This window comes from Cricetulus griseus (assembly GCF_003668045.3).
Source record: "Cricetulus griseus strain 17A/GY chromosome 1 unlocalized genomic scaffold, alternate assembly CriGri-PICRH-1.0 chr1_1, whole genome shotgun sequence".
Lineage (NCBI taxonomy): Eukaryota > Metazoa > Chordata > Mammalia > Rodentia > Cricetidae > Cricetulus > Cricetulus griseus.
Genome location: NW_023276807.1, coordinates 210027689 through 210042687, shown reverse-complemented (window position 1 = coordinate 210042687; position 14999 = coordinate 210027689). Strand labels below are relative to the sequence as shown.

General features: G+C 41.1%; 1 protein-coding gene across 1 annotated transcript in view; it reads right to left on the bottom strand.

Annotated features, from left to right (window-relative positions):
* The window catches only part of Rnf212b (ring finger protein 212B), a 34883-nt gene that overhangs the window by 7310 nt on the left and 12574 nt on the right, over positions 1–14999 (bottom strand). Inside the window, exons 5-11 of the mRNA XM_035453464.1 lie at positions 11790–11905; positions 10105–10165; positions 8754–8782; positions 7188–7234; positions 6923–6965; positions 6710–6770; positions 6268–6313 (exon numbers count right to left, since the gene is read on the bottom strand). Coding sequence (XP_035309355.1) covers positions 6268–6313; positions 6710–6770; positions 6923–6965; positions 7188–7234; positions 8754–8782; positions 10105–10165; positions 11790–11905 — 403 coding nt within the window. The remainder of the gene's footprint in view (positions 1–6267; positions 6314–6709; positions 6771–6922; positions 6966–7187; positions 7235–8753; positions 8783–10104; positions 10166–11789; positions 11906–14999) is intronic.

Here is a 14999-nt window from a genome sequence, read left to right as displayed (position 1 = left end):
GAGCTTTTAACCACTCAACCACCTTTATAGCCCTAGTACCTTATGTTTTGAGACAGTATCTCCTACAGAATCTGAGCTCACTAGTTCTGTTTGTCTGGCTAGAGAACAGTGCTGAGGTTACAGACACATGCCACTGTACCTGGATTTTACATGGGTGCTGGAGATTCAAAGTCAAGTACTTACTCTTGCCCAGCAGGCTCCTGACCAACTGAGCCACAGATCCTCAGACCCTCAAAGCTGCATTTTTAGACAACTGTCATTATGTGAACTGTTTGGTTCCCACACATAAGACTGTGGTTTGACGAGCTTAAGAACTAAAGGTCATCAGGGTTTTGAGCTCAGAGCTCATCACACCCCAGCCTCTTCCCCAGGAGTGTTTAATGAAAACAATAAAGCACCTGTTTTGGCCGCTTGAGAAGACAGACTTAAAGACATAAAGGGAAATGGAGGAATGAGACGTGTGTGGGACTCTGAGACATTCCAACACATGCCCAGCATCTAGGCTCAGGACTGTACATAAGTGCAGGAAGCAGCTAGAAAGGCCTAAGTTCTTACCGAACTAACCTCAAGGGTATACAAAAGGAAGGTCTCCAGGAACAGTTACCAGTTGGATGACCGAATGCTCTAAGTGGGCAAATTATGTGACACACAAGGAAAAGATTGTGGACTGTATTTTTAAAAAGTAAATAGCTGGGTAGTGGTGGTGCATGCCTTTAATTCCAGCACTTAGGAGGCAGAGGCAGAGGCAGAGGCAAGCAGACCTCTGTGAGTTCGAGGCCAGTCTGGTCTACAGAGCGAGTTCCAGAACAGCAAGGGCTATAAGAGAAATCCTGTCTCAAAACACCAAAAAGAAATTATAATAATAATATTTGCTTTGCTACACAAACCTGAGGGTCCGAATGCCTGGGTTTGATGCAGAGAACCAAGGGGAGAGGAGAGAACTGACTCCCAAAGTTGTCCTCTGGCTGCCACATGTGTGTTCTAGCACTAGAGCTCCTGCTCCCCACCCCTCCCTCATACAAAAATAATATTAACATGCTAGAAGAAAGAATGAGAATGGAGCTTCATCAAACCAAGAAAGAAAACTGTATAAAAAAGAACCAGTAGGAGCTAGGTGTGTGGGGGTGAGGGTGAGGGTGAGGGTGAGATGGCTCAGTTGGTCCTCATGTGTAAACATGAGGACCTACATTGGGAACCCCAATAAACCCACTTAAAACCTGGACATGGCATTGCAGTGTGAGCCTAAAACCCCAGCACTGGATGGGACCAGAGAGAGTTGGATCCCTAGGGTTCTGTACCTAGCCAGTCTAGCAAAAACTGCACGCTTAAGTGAGAGACCTTGTCTAACACATTAAAGTGAATGGTCCCCATGAAGCTCAGGGAGCACTAAGGAAGATGGGATAGTAAAATGTAAGAGCTGGAGGATGGGCTGGGGGTGGGAGGTGGGGGGTGGGGAGGTGGTGGCTCACTCCTTTAATCCCAGCACTCGGGAGGCAGAGGCAGGCGGATTTCTGTGAGTTCAAGACCAGCCTCTGGTCTACAAGAGTTAGTTCCAGGACAGCCTCCAAAGCCACAGAGAAACCCTGTCTCGAAAAACAAAACAAAACAAAAACAACAACAACAAAAAGAGCTGGAGGATGAGGAGGAATGCTGTGAAATGCTGTCTTCTGGACATGCCATGCATTCATGAACTCCCAACAGATATGGCTTGCAGGATAAAGACAGTAAACAATTCCACTATGGATAGGGGAGGGCTATGAAACTTCACCTCAGCTGAGGAGTTATTGGCAATTGAAGGGGTGTCATTTTTCTTTGAGTGTGGCTGGTAGATTGCATATGTTCATGTAGGCAGCACTCGGTGGATTATTTTTTTTTAAAAGGAGAAAAAAAGAACATGAAGTTGGGAGGGAGGAGTGGGGTGACCTGAAGTGGGCATGGTAAATATCTTTTTTTTAAAAAAAGCTGGGCTTGGGGGCTGGAGAGATGGCTCAGAGGTTAAGAGCACTAACTGTTTTTCCAGAGATCCTGAGTTCAATTCTCAGCAACCACATGGTGGCTCACAACCATCTGTTATGAGATCTGGTGCCTTCTTCTGGTGCACAGATATACACGGAAGAAGAATGTTGTATACATAATAAAAAAAAATAAAATCTTTTTTTTTTTCCTTTGGTTTTTCGAGACAGGGTTTCTCTGTGTAGCATTGGAGCCTGTCCTGGCACTCGCTCTGGAGACCAGGCTGGCCTAGAACTCACAGAGATCCGCCTGCCTCTGCCTCCCTAGTGCTGGGATTAAAGGCATGCACCACCAACGCCTAGCCCCAATAAATAAAATCTTAAAAAAAAAAAAAAAAGCTGGGCATGTAGTACATGCTTTGATCACAGTCCTGGGGAGGCAGAGGCAGGTGGATGTTTGGACTTTGAGGCCAGTCTGTTTTACAGAGTGAGTTCCACGATAAATAGTGAAACCCTGTCTCAAAAAAAGAAAAGCAAAAAGAATGAAATTAAGGAATTAAGGTGAATGGTTTGGTGAAATGGCTCAGTGGATAAGGCACTTGATGTCAAACCTGACAATCTAACTGAGATCCCAAGAACCCATATGGGTGAAAGAGAGGACCTGTTTCAAAAGAAGTCCTCTGATCTGCATGCACGTGGTGGCACATTTGTACCCACATACATATGCATACACTAAATGAATTAGTAAATACAATCTAAACATTTTTCTTGGGAGCAGGTATTGAGACAGAGTCTCTCTATGTAGCCCTGGCTGTTCTGGAACTCTATGCAGACCAGGCTGACCTCAAACTCAGAGATCTACCTGGCTCTGCTTCCTTAGTGATGGGACTAAAGGTGTTCTCTAACACACCCAGGTAATAAAGCATGTTTTAAAATGAGGCAAGCAGTGATTGAGGAAGACACCCAAAGTCAACTTCTGGCCTAAGTAAATAACAAAAACCCTGATATTCTTCATTTTAAAAGTATCCCTAGGACTGAGGTCCTTTGTATGGATGATCCAAACATTTAAGCAGTGCTGTTTTACACTTGGGTAGAGAAGGAACCAGCAAAGGGGAAGCCAGGGAAGTCAAAGAGAAATGTGAATTTTAGAATAAGAAAGAAACAAAAAATAAGAACCGTTTCAAGAAAGGAAAATGCTGAAGGTCTTTGTGGAAGAAGACCTGAAATCTCGTGGTTTGAAGTGAAATGAAGTTGAAGGATGAAGGACAAATGAAAAAGTTAAATGATACTGGAAAAAATTTAAGAAGCAGCTAGGCATGGTGGCAAATGCTCAAAAATCCCAGTTCTTGGGAGGATAAGGCAGAATAATTTTAAATTCAAGGCCAGCCTGATCTGTACAGTGAGACCCTGTCTCAAAAAAAAAAATTGGTCAGTTGTGGTACACACTTTCAATCCCAGCACTCAGGAGTCAGTGGCAGGTGGATCTCAGTGAATTTGAGAACAACTTGGTCTACATAGTACATTTCACGGGAGCCAGAGCTATGCAGAAAAATCATGCCTCAAAAAACAAAAACAAACAAAAAACAAAAACAAATCTGGCAGAATGTTCAATACCATTTAACTTAAAAAAAAAAAGAGTTACTATCTGAGAGTTCCCTATATTTTGCTTCTTGTCATAATAGCCAATGATTAATTGAACTTGTTTTTTGTTTTTTTTTTTTTGAGACAGAGTATCAAGTAGCCCAGAATGCAGTCAAAGATGACCTTGAACTCCTGATCCCTCAGCCTCAGTTTCTAGTGCTGTAACTATAGGTATGCACCACCATGTCCACTTTGCTACATGCTGGAGAACAAGTCAGGGCTTCATGAACCCTGTGCAAGCACTCTACCAACTGAGCTTCATGCTCTTTCCCTGGCAACAGATCTTAAAAATAGCAAGAAGAAGCCACTTATCACAAATAATACTCAGCAAGATTGGCACTGACTTTGTCATCAGGCATACCAGCTACCAGAGAGCACTCAAAAAGTTCCCAAAGATTATCAACCAGAAATTTATATGCAATAATACTATCTTTCAAAACTGAAGGAGGAATTAAGATATTCTTACACAAACAAAAATTTAGACACTGAATTTATCACTCTCAAACTTGCCTTATAAGAAATACTAAATGGAGTCTTTCAGGCTGAAATGAAAGGACACTAATTAGTAACTCAAATGCAGAAAGATAATTATGTAGGTAAAACAAAAGACAGTTTAAGTGCAATTTTCTTGGTAACCCCCCATAAGATTTAAAAGACAACTGTATAAGATAACAATTTAAAATTTGTGTTGCTGAGTATATTAATTCAACAGAACCATGACATTTAGTATAATATTGATGTTAAATGTGGAATTAATTTAAACCAGGTTTTCAAAATTTGTTAGTTGTAATCTCAAGCACTTTTGAATATACTAAAAGGGAGCTAAAGTGCTACTATAGAATTTATTAATGCTGTACTAGAATAAATTTAACACAAAGGAAGGCAGTGACAAAGGAATTAATGAAGAAAAAGGATCTTACATATATTAAAGAAATAGCAAAACGGCAGTTCTTTCTTATTAACAATTACATCAAATATAAATGTATTAAAGTTTCCAATTAAAAGGCAGAAAATCGAAGGGTGTTGTTGGCTCTCCCCTTTAATCCCAGCCCTCGGGAGGCAGAGGCAGGCGGATCTCTGTGAGTTTGCGGTCAGCCTGGTCTACAGAGAGAGTTCCAGGACAGCCTCCAAACAATACAGAGAAACCCTGTCTCGAAAAACAAACAAACACAAAACAAAACAAAACAAAACCAAAAGGCAGAAAATCAGGGCCAACGCTGCTCATGTCTGGTGACCCAGATTCAGTCTCCAGAACTCACCTAAAGTGGAAGAAGAGAACCAGCTCCACAAGACTGTTTTCTGATATCCACACATGTTGTCATGGTTTGGTATGTATGCATATGTACACATTCTAAGTTTTAAAAAAAACATTTACAGAAAATCTAAATACGCTGGGGATATAACTCAGTGGTAGAAGATTTGCCTGGTATGTATATGATCTCCAGCACTGATTGAAAAGAAGGGGAAAAAGAAGGAAAGAAGGGGACGGGCATTGGTGGTACACACCTTTAATCCCAGCACTCGGGAGGCAGAGGCAGGCAGATCTCTGTGAGTTCAAGGCCAGCCTGGTCTACAGAGCGAGTAACAGGATAGGCTCCAAAGCTACACAGAGAAACCCTGTCTCAAAAACAAAAAAAAAAAAAAAAAAAAAAAAAAAGGAAGGAAAGAAGGAAGCTAACAAGGAAGGAAAGAAGGAAAAGGAGAAAAGGATGTGTCTGTGTCTCAGTGGGAGTATGCTTGAGGCCCCTAATTCAATCCCAGCACCACATACACACAAGATGGTCCATGCAGAAAGCAAACAAGAAAAGTGAGGTGGCTGTACTAGTAACAGACAAAACAGACTTTCAGAAAAACTGTTACTAGGAACAAAGCCCATGTTTTTACCTTTAATGAACAGTGAAAAGCCAAACACCTTTCTGGTTTGCAACTGATGTTTTCTGGGCTGGTGAGATGGCTGAGCAGATAAAGGGCTGGCTGCTCAAGCCTCTGACCTGAATTTGAGCTCTGAAGCCCACACAGAGGTGGAAGGAGACAACTGGCTCCACACAACTTTCTCTCTGACTTCCATATGTGTGCCATGGCAGCAAATGTAGAAACAAGTTGCTATCATTACAAAAGAAATTGGCATTTGGTTAGCTTTTTCTTTTAGACTTAATTTCTACTGCCATCTTGTGGCAGTTTTGAAAACTCAACTCAGTTAAGTTTTTCTGAGTAGGGTTTTCTTTTTGAAGGGTGGGTGGGGGTGGGTGGTGTGTGTGTGTGTGTGTGTGTGTGTGTGTGTATGTATGTATGTATGTAAGTATGTGTATGTGTGTGTGTACGTACACAAGTGAAGGCCAGAAGACAAGTTTTTAGTTGGTTCTCTCCTTCTACCTTTCTCTGTGTTTGGGGGATCAAACTCGTGTTAGAAGGCTTTTACTCGTTAAGCCAAGCCCCAGCCTTTGATCAGATTTTCAATGACTATCACTCCATTTTTATTTTCTCACTATCTGTTTCAGAACAGAAGTACCATTACTTGAAAACTGTAATTCATGTTTGTGTACCTAGAATCATTCTCTAGAAAAAAAGTAAAACACATTATATTATTGTACATAGAACACATATTGTGCATAGAAATTTCTAGTCTCTGGCCAGAATATGCTGGCTTCAGATACCTTCCCCTACCCTCTCTCACCAGTGTAAGAGTCTCTGGGAGTGCTCCTTTCCTGAAGGCCTCTTCCCTGACAGAAAAATAATGACCATGAATTATTATTCCCTGGTTCTCTACATTCCCAACTCCCCACTGTTTCTCTGTAATCATTCATCATACACACATTGTTCTCCCAGATTGTGCATACTACTCTTAAGGACCTGTGCTCTATTATTTCCAAACTGAACATGACCAATACTGTGTATTTAATTCTTGAAGGCTTACACTATCATCACTCCTCTTGATTCTGTGTCATTTTCTAATATTTAGAAATATTTTCACATGACATGAAAACATTTTTAACATTTTTATTAATTTATTTTTTACATTCCAATCCTAGTTCAAATTTAAGATGTCTGATTTACAGCCATGCTTTCATTAAGCACTAGAAACCTCAATATAGAAAAATAATGTGACTATTACTTACCTGTTCCACATTACCAAAGCCAGGCACTGTATAAGGGATGGACTCCATAGAAGAAGAGCGACTACATAAAATGAGACAAAACAAGAATGCAAAAAAACAAAAACACAAAAAAACTGGTGTCAAATTTGACATGGCAGTAATTCTCTTAAGTACCACATTCATCTTCCAACTTTGTCAACAGTTTTAATGTTGAATATCAGGCTTTCTACTCACCTGACCACTTGGCTGCTATGCTGTGAACTTGGGCGTGGAGCAACTGCAAGATCACAGAGTTTAGGAAAAATTTGCCATCAGTGGTACACTCTGCCTTGTCTGGCTAATTTGTTTTGGGTACTTATCTGGTTATATCATGTTTTTCACACTATATGTAAGATTAGCAAAATCATATTATGGTCTCTGGGAAAAAACAACAATTTCCATTTGAGGAAAAGATATTTATTCATTTCACACAAGTAGCTGGAAAGAATTGGTTTTTCACCTGATTGTGACGGGGAAGTAATGCCCACTGGTCGAGGTGTGGTTAATCTACAAGGAAACGAAAGAAAAGGTAGCTCTGGTCTCATCAAGCAGAAGCAACACCACATTAGAGAGTCAGTCAGTCACTGATTATAGCCAACAGTAGTAGCTTTGAGGCTCAGGAGATGGCTCAGTGGTGTTAAAAGCAGGTACTGCTCTTGCAGAGGGTTCCAGTTCATTTCTGAGCATCTATATTTGGCTGCTCACAACTGCCTTTAACTCTAGCTCTAGGGGATCTAATGCTCTCTTCTGGCCTTTGTGGGCAGGGACACACACACACACACACACACACACACACACACACACACAATTAAAAATAAAATCTCCTTTTGAAAGATGGGGTAAGAAGAAGGAAAAAGAAATAACAAAACAGTAGTTTCTCTAAGCACAGAGTACTTATTTCCAACATACAGAATCCAAGTTTGCATTCTGAGATCTCTTTACTCTCCAATTCCCCAGGGGAACCTTCCTCCACTTCTCTCTCATTCATAATGTAACTCTGGAGTCTTTTCTTCCTTCCTTCCTGTAGCTTCTTACAAATACTCTCAACCTTATATCTACTGATTCATTCATCTATTCACCATACACTCATTTAGCCATCCATTCAACAAATATATATATATAAAATATGTCTATGTCCTATGCCTTGAGATTAAATCAATTAGCTACCAGAGATTCATAGGCTACTAAGAGAAAAGATAAGAATCAGTCCTGGAGAAAACCTAGTGGTAGAGTGCTTGCTTACCAAGGCCAGAGATTTGATATTCCAGCACCACAAAGAAAAAGAACCCCAGCACTACGATATTTATATATTATAATGGATATATAAAATACAGAAACTTGAAAGAAGACTAAGCCGGGAATTGGTGGTGCATGCCTTTGATCCCAGCACTCGGGAGGCAGAGGCAGGTGGATCTCTGTGAGTTCGAGACCAGCCTGGTCTACAAGAGCTAGTTCCAGGACAGCCTCCAAAGCCACAGAGAAACCCTGACTCGAACCCCCCCCCAAAAAAAAAGGGGGACCAGAAGGGCTGCATGAGGGGGCAAGGTGGCATACACCTTTTTAATCCCAGCACTCAGGAAGCAGATGCAGTCAGAACTCTGTGAGTTCCAGGCCAGCCAGAGCTACACAGTGAGATCCTCCTTTCATTAAAAAGCAAAAAAGAGGGAGCTCTTGAGTACACTAGCGTAGTAAATACTCAGAAGACCTTAGCCCCCAGTACCACAAAAATAAAACAAAAAGATTTCACTTCTGTCAGAGAAAAGGAAAAGACAAATTCATCAACCATTTTATCCAGCTTGGAGACCACACAAGTGGAGGTTGAAAAAACAAGCCAAAAGCATCCCAACATAAGAACATGGTTAAGGATTCAGAAGAGAGAAATGCTAGGTACTTTAACTTGATCACTACACATGGCACACATGTATCACATATCATCATACAGGTATATACAATTATACAACTAAATATGTTTTGAAGAACAAATCAGAAAATTTCAAGGTAGAGGGCTAGTGTGGTAAAAACTGACCTGCTTCCGTAGTAGCAGCTTGGAGATCCCTGTAGGTGAAAACATGGAAGTGACGGAAGTTACAGGTAAAGGCTGTAATAAATGGCTATCAGTCTTATTGTTAGATAATTTATCTGCAAGCTCCCTTAGCTAAGGCTGCCAACAGGAGGACAAAAAAAAAGTATTTCCTCAGGAAATTATTAGCTTTGAGAGAATAAAAATTTAGTTTCTTTCGTAAGAGCATACTGAGGAGCTAGTCATGTGGCACATACCTGCAATCTCAGCACTAAGGAATTGAAGGCAGGAGGCTCAGGAGTTTCAGGCAACTCTTGAGTATATAAAGAGTTCAAAGTCAGGTTCAGTGAGATGGTTCAGGGGGTAAAAATGCTTGCTGCCTAAACCCGACTGGCTTTTGATCCCTCATTCCCATGGTGGAAAGAGAGAACTGACTCCCTAAAGCTACCCTATGACTGCCACCTGCACATACACACACATTACATATCACACATCTTACATACATTAATGTACATACACACTAACAATAATAATAAATAAATAAATAAAAGTTTTGGGATTTTTAAAAGAGTACAAAGCCTGGGCTATTTTAGAATCAATCTCAAACTAAACAAGACAAAAATATCAAACAACAAGGAAAGGGTCTTGAGGCATCTTAGACTTCTTCAAGAGAAATATTAAGTTGAAATGCGCTTTTTGATGAGATCCTCCTATCAGTTATAGCATCACTCTCTGACATTTCAGAATGGATCAAAAATATTGATGTTCTCACCTCTCCAAGGTCTTCTGTACCCTTATTTGTTTACTACAGTGTATCTATTGTACAAACACTATAAGCTTACTGGGAAGCACTGTTTTATATAGCCAGCTAGAAAGATGGACTGATGGGAGATAAAATAATAGTAAAGAGAACCAACGTCAGCCGGGCGTTGGTGGTGCACATAATCCCAGCACTCGGGAAGCAGAGGCAGGTGGATCTCTGTGAGTTCGAGACCAGCCTCGTCTACAAGAGCTAGTTCCAGGACAGCCTCTAAAGCCACAGAGAAAGAGAGAGAGAGAGAGAGAGAGAGAGAGAGAGAGAGAGAGAGAGAGAGAGAGAGAGAACCAACTTCAGCTGAGCACAGTGGCACAGATGGTAGTCTTCACACACAGGAGATTGGGGCAGAAGGATCCTGAGTTCAAAGCCAGCATGGACTACAATGGTAAGTTCTAGGCTAGCTTAAACTACATAGTAAGACCCCTGGGGATCTAGCTCAGTAATAGAGCATTTATTTAGCATGTACAAAGTCCTGAGTTTGACTGATGCCTAGAAACACAAAACCAAAACAAATAAATAAATGAAATCTATTTTATTCACCTTTAGGATGGCTAGAAATTTCTTCAGTTCTCCATTCTCCTTTCTCAAGATTGATAGCTCTCTAGGCAAAAGATGGAAACAATCAGGTCCAGGTCACTAGGATAAAAATTATTACTATTATCAACATCTTAGTTAATGCTTACTGAGAGGTGTTTGCAGACATACAAGGAACTTCCATCGGGGATCTGGTGGTTCAGAGAGAAGGTGGCAGGGTTTTGATGATGAATACAAGTGAACAAAATAAGCAGTCACTTGGTATGACTTTAAAGGGTTTTTACATAGAATTCCATTTCTTCTTCATACACACTCTTGGACTGTTGGTATCTAAAGGTTCTAACAACTGAGCCTTTGAGATGGCTCAGTGAGGAAATGTGGTATTTTGTTTATGATCTAACAAATAAAACATGCCTGAACATCAGAGTGTAAAGCTAGCCATACTAGTTAGCCACAGAGGCCAGACAGAGGTGGTGCACACCTTTAATCCCAGCACTCAGGAAAACAGGCAGATGATCTCTGTGAGTTAAAGGCCAACCTGGGCTATATGAGAGTGAATCAGTTGAAAAGAGAACAGAGCTCATGCCTTTAATCCCAGCCCTAGGGAGGTGAAGACAGGAGTGATTTGGCTTTACGGAGAGAGGAATATAAGGTGGAAGAAGACAGGAACTCATTGCAGTCTCAGTGAGTCTGAGCAGCAGTGCAGTTGGGAGCAGTTTGGGGTTTGGTGGATCACCCCTTTGGTCTGAACACTGGTAGAGGTGAGAACTCTCTAGTGGCTGGCCACTTTGCTTTTCTGATCTTCAACTTGAACCCCAATATTTGTCTCTGGGTTTTTATTATTTGTGCTACAGGGAAAGGCCTTGCTATCACATCTGATAACTTGAGTTCAATCCCTTGAATCCACACATGGGAAGGAAAAAAACAACTCTTGTAAGTTGTCATCTGACCTGGCATGCATGTAGAGGTCAGAGGACAATATACATGTATAAACATGCATTAAAGAAAATTTTAAGTTTCCAACAAGGATTCTGTCTTTAGCTTTAACTTTCCAAAATAAACCCCCTCCAAAGAAACAGTGTTATCAGTGTGAGCTATATCTGACTTCACTGAAGAAATAATTTTTTAATATAACGAAGTAGAAGAGAAAAGCTAAAAGGTGAAGCGGGTTCTTGGAGTGAAGAAAAAAAATTAACAGAAACCAAGGGGGATAACCAAATACTTGTGCCTGACTCTTTTGGGTTTATTTTGTTTTTTAATTAGTTTACTTTTATTTTATGGCATTGGTGTCAGATCCCCTGGAACTGGTTACAGACAGTTGTGAGCTGCCATGTGGGTGCTGGGAATTGAACCCAGGTCCCCTGGAAGAGCAGGCAGTGCTCTTAACCACCGAACCATTTCTCCACACACAACCCCCCTCATCTGTCTGTCTCTGTCTCTCTCCCTCTCTCATCTTTTGTCTGCCTTGGAACTTGCTCTGTAGACCAGGCTGGCCTTAAACTCAGAGAGATCTGCTAGCCTCTGCCTCTTGAGTGCTGAGATTAAAGGCATTCACCGACACTGTCATGCTATACCTGACTTTCTTAAGACAAACATGAACGCACATAGGGCAATTTTCAGTCATCTGGAAATGACTATAGCTTTACTAAAAGAAAGAAAAGGTGCTAGCTGAGGTCTGACTTGGTACTTACTTGTTCTGGCTAGCCACTGTTTGCTGGGCCTCCTTCACAGCTGCTTCTAATTTTGTAATTCTATCCTTATAAAAGGCAATAAGAAGATCTGTTTGTTTCTTCTGGAAACACCACACCTACTAAGAAAAAAAGAGGTCTTTGGCATATGCTTTTATTAACTCCTTCATATTACTTTTGACAACAAAAGGAAATCTACCACATCATAGTTTACAACTGCTCTTCTTCTCCTAGCATAACTTGTGGCTCCCCAAAACTATAGAGTTCAACACTAGAGATAGTCAAAGCTTTCCATTTTAGGACACTGGCTTTCTCCTATCTTAGTGGGAATGTTCTAGCACTGTAGATATTATATATATATATATATATATATATATATATATATATATATGCATATATATATTCACTCATCTTGAGCAAAAGCAAAAAAAACAAATAAAGTATTACTGGGCAAAAGCATTTTTGCAAAATGTAAATATTTCCAAAATGGGAAATTAAATATGGCACACATAATCAAAACACTTTTCAAGCTCCTAATTGCTTCTAACTTACCTACTTATTTGATTAGTTTCCACATTGTTAGCTATTACATTGTATTTTCCACATTACACTTAGACTGTGCTACTTGAAAGATGTTTATGCTGTTTCAGTAAAAGGGATGTGGCCAGGCACTAGTGGCGCCGCCTTTAATCCCAGCACCCGGGAGGCAGAAGCGGGCGGATCACTGTGAGTTCAAGGCCAACCTAGTCTACAGAGCGAGTTGCAGGACAGCCTCCAAAGCAATACAGAGAAACCCTGTCTTGAAAAGCAAAAACAAAATAAAAAGAAAGTGAAGATGTGACCAGGTGTGAGGCCGCATACACACCCCCAACCCAGCACTTAGGAGGTGAGGGAGAGGCAGGAGAATGAGGAGTTTTAGGCCAGCCTTGGCTAGCCACATCATGAATTTGAAGCTGGTCTGGGCTGTGACATCTTGTTTCAAGAGGAAGGGCATAGAAGAAGAGTATTTATGAACCAACATAGGCCCAAACCAGGCCCCCTGAGCATGGGTGTCAGCTAGGAGGTCTGAGCAAGTCTAGGAGACCTCTGGCAGTGGAGCCCATTCCCCATGGAGGGATGCTCTCTTAGCATAGATTAGCCTAGATACACTGGTGTGTGTGTGTGTGTGTGTGTGTGTGTGTGTGGCTTCGGCTAGGCCCTGCCCCAAAAGTCTTGACAGATTTTTGATCCCCCATAGAAGGATTCATCCTCCCTGAGGAAAGCATGAGGGATGGGATGGGGATCTGTGGGGGGCATGGGAGGATGGGAGGGAGAGGGAATTGGGAAACGGAAAATAAGATTGTTTCTAATTTAAATATAATTTATAATAAATAGTATTTCTGAATTTTAAAATTTTCCTGGTTTATTTCTGCATATAGACACTTAACTTTATCTTTTGTGTTATTTTACCATTTGCTACACCAATGTACCTATCATGGGACTGTTGAATCAGGTAAAGAGTTAATATTTACAAAGTGTTTTAGCTGTGTCAGGCTCTATTTTGAATACACAGCAGAATTTATGTCTCATCTGCTTTCCACTGTTCAGACTATAAACCCTTTATCATGAGCCTTAGGCACTAGTAACTTTTTCCCTCATCTAATTTGTTGTTTATAAAAGTAAAATGTCTATTTTAGAAAAACTGAACATAGCAGAAGCAGAAAAAAGTCACTTAGAATCTTAGGAGATAGCCAGACATTGGTGGTGCACGCCTTTAATCCCAGCACTCGGGAGGCAGAGGCAGGTGGATCTCTGTGAGTTCAAGACCAGCCTGGTCACACACACACACACACACACACACACACACACACACACACACACACACACACACACTCTCTCTCTCTCTCTGCACTGGGCCTGGTGTGGGCTTTTGAAATCTCAAGGCCCACCCCCAGTGACACACCTCCTCCAACAAGGACTTGTACACACTTCAACAAGGCCATACCTCCTAATCCTTCCAAGCAGCTCACCAACTGGGGACTAAACATGCAAATATATGATCTCTAAAACCACAACATGCATTCACACAAAATTTTAAAAATTAAAATGTGGGCTGGAGAGATGACTCAGGGATAAAGAGCACTGACTGCTCTTCTAGAGGTCCTGAGTTCAATTCCCAGCAACCACATGGTGGCTCACAACTATCCGTTATGAGATCTGGTGCCCTCTTCTGGTGTGCAGATATACATGGAAGCAGAATGTTGTATACCTAATAAATAAGATCTTTAAAAAAATAAAATGCACAAAACTTTGGCTGGGTGATGGTGATACATGCCTTTAATCTCAGCACTTGGAGGGCAGAAGCAGTTGGGTCTCTGAGTTCAAGGCCAACCTGATCTATATAGTTGCATGCCAAGCCAACCAGAGTTACACAGTGAGATCCTGTCTAAAAAAAAAGTATGAAGTTTAGCTTAAGGATACTAACAGGCTTTTATGGCATTTACTAAAGGCTTCACTTTTCTGGGGTTTCAGTTACCTAAGGTGCAACGTGGTTTAAGATATTTTCAAATCAACTCTTGTAGTGCTTGTGTATGAGTAACACTTAACTGTACTCAAAATGGTGCTGGCAATTTTGATATATCAACAGGAAATCACAAAGTGCTTCCTTTAAGTGAAAAGTACAAGTTTGCAACTTAAGGGAAAGGGGAAGAATGTGTGGAAGTTAAGGTTTTGGTAAGAACAGGGTTGGAGAGATGGCTCAGAGGTTAAGAGCACTGGCTGCTCTTCCAGAGGTCCTGAATTCAATTCCCAGCAACCACATGGTGGCTCACAACCATTTGTAATGAGATCTGGTGCCCTCTTCAGGTGTGCAGGAATACATGCAGGCAGAACACTGTATAAGTAATAAATAAATACATATAGATTTTGGTAAGAACAAATATATCCATGCCTTAGCGTTTCTATTGCTGTGATAAAACACAATCAAAAACAACTTGGAGAGGGAAGGAACTTAGCTTACATTTCCATACCACAGTTGATCATCAAAGGCAGTTAAGGCAGGAACCTGGAGGCAGAAACTGGTACAGAGGCCATGGAGGAATGCTGCTTACTGGCCTGCTCCTCATGGCTTGCTTAGCCTGCTTTCTTATAGAACCCAGGACCACCAGCCCAGGGATGGCCCCACCCACAGTGAGCTGTGCTCTCACACATCCTTCATAAATCAAGAAAATTCAC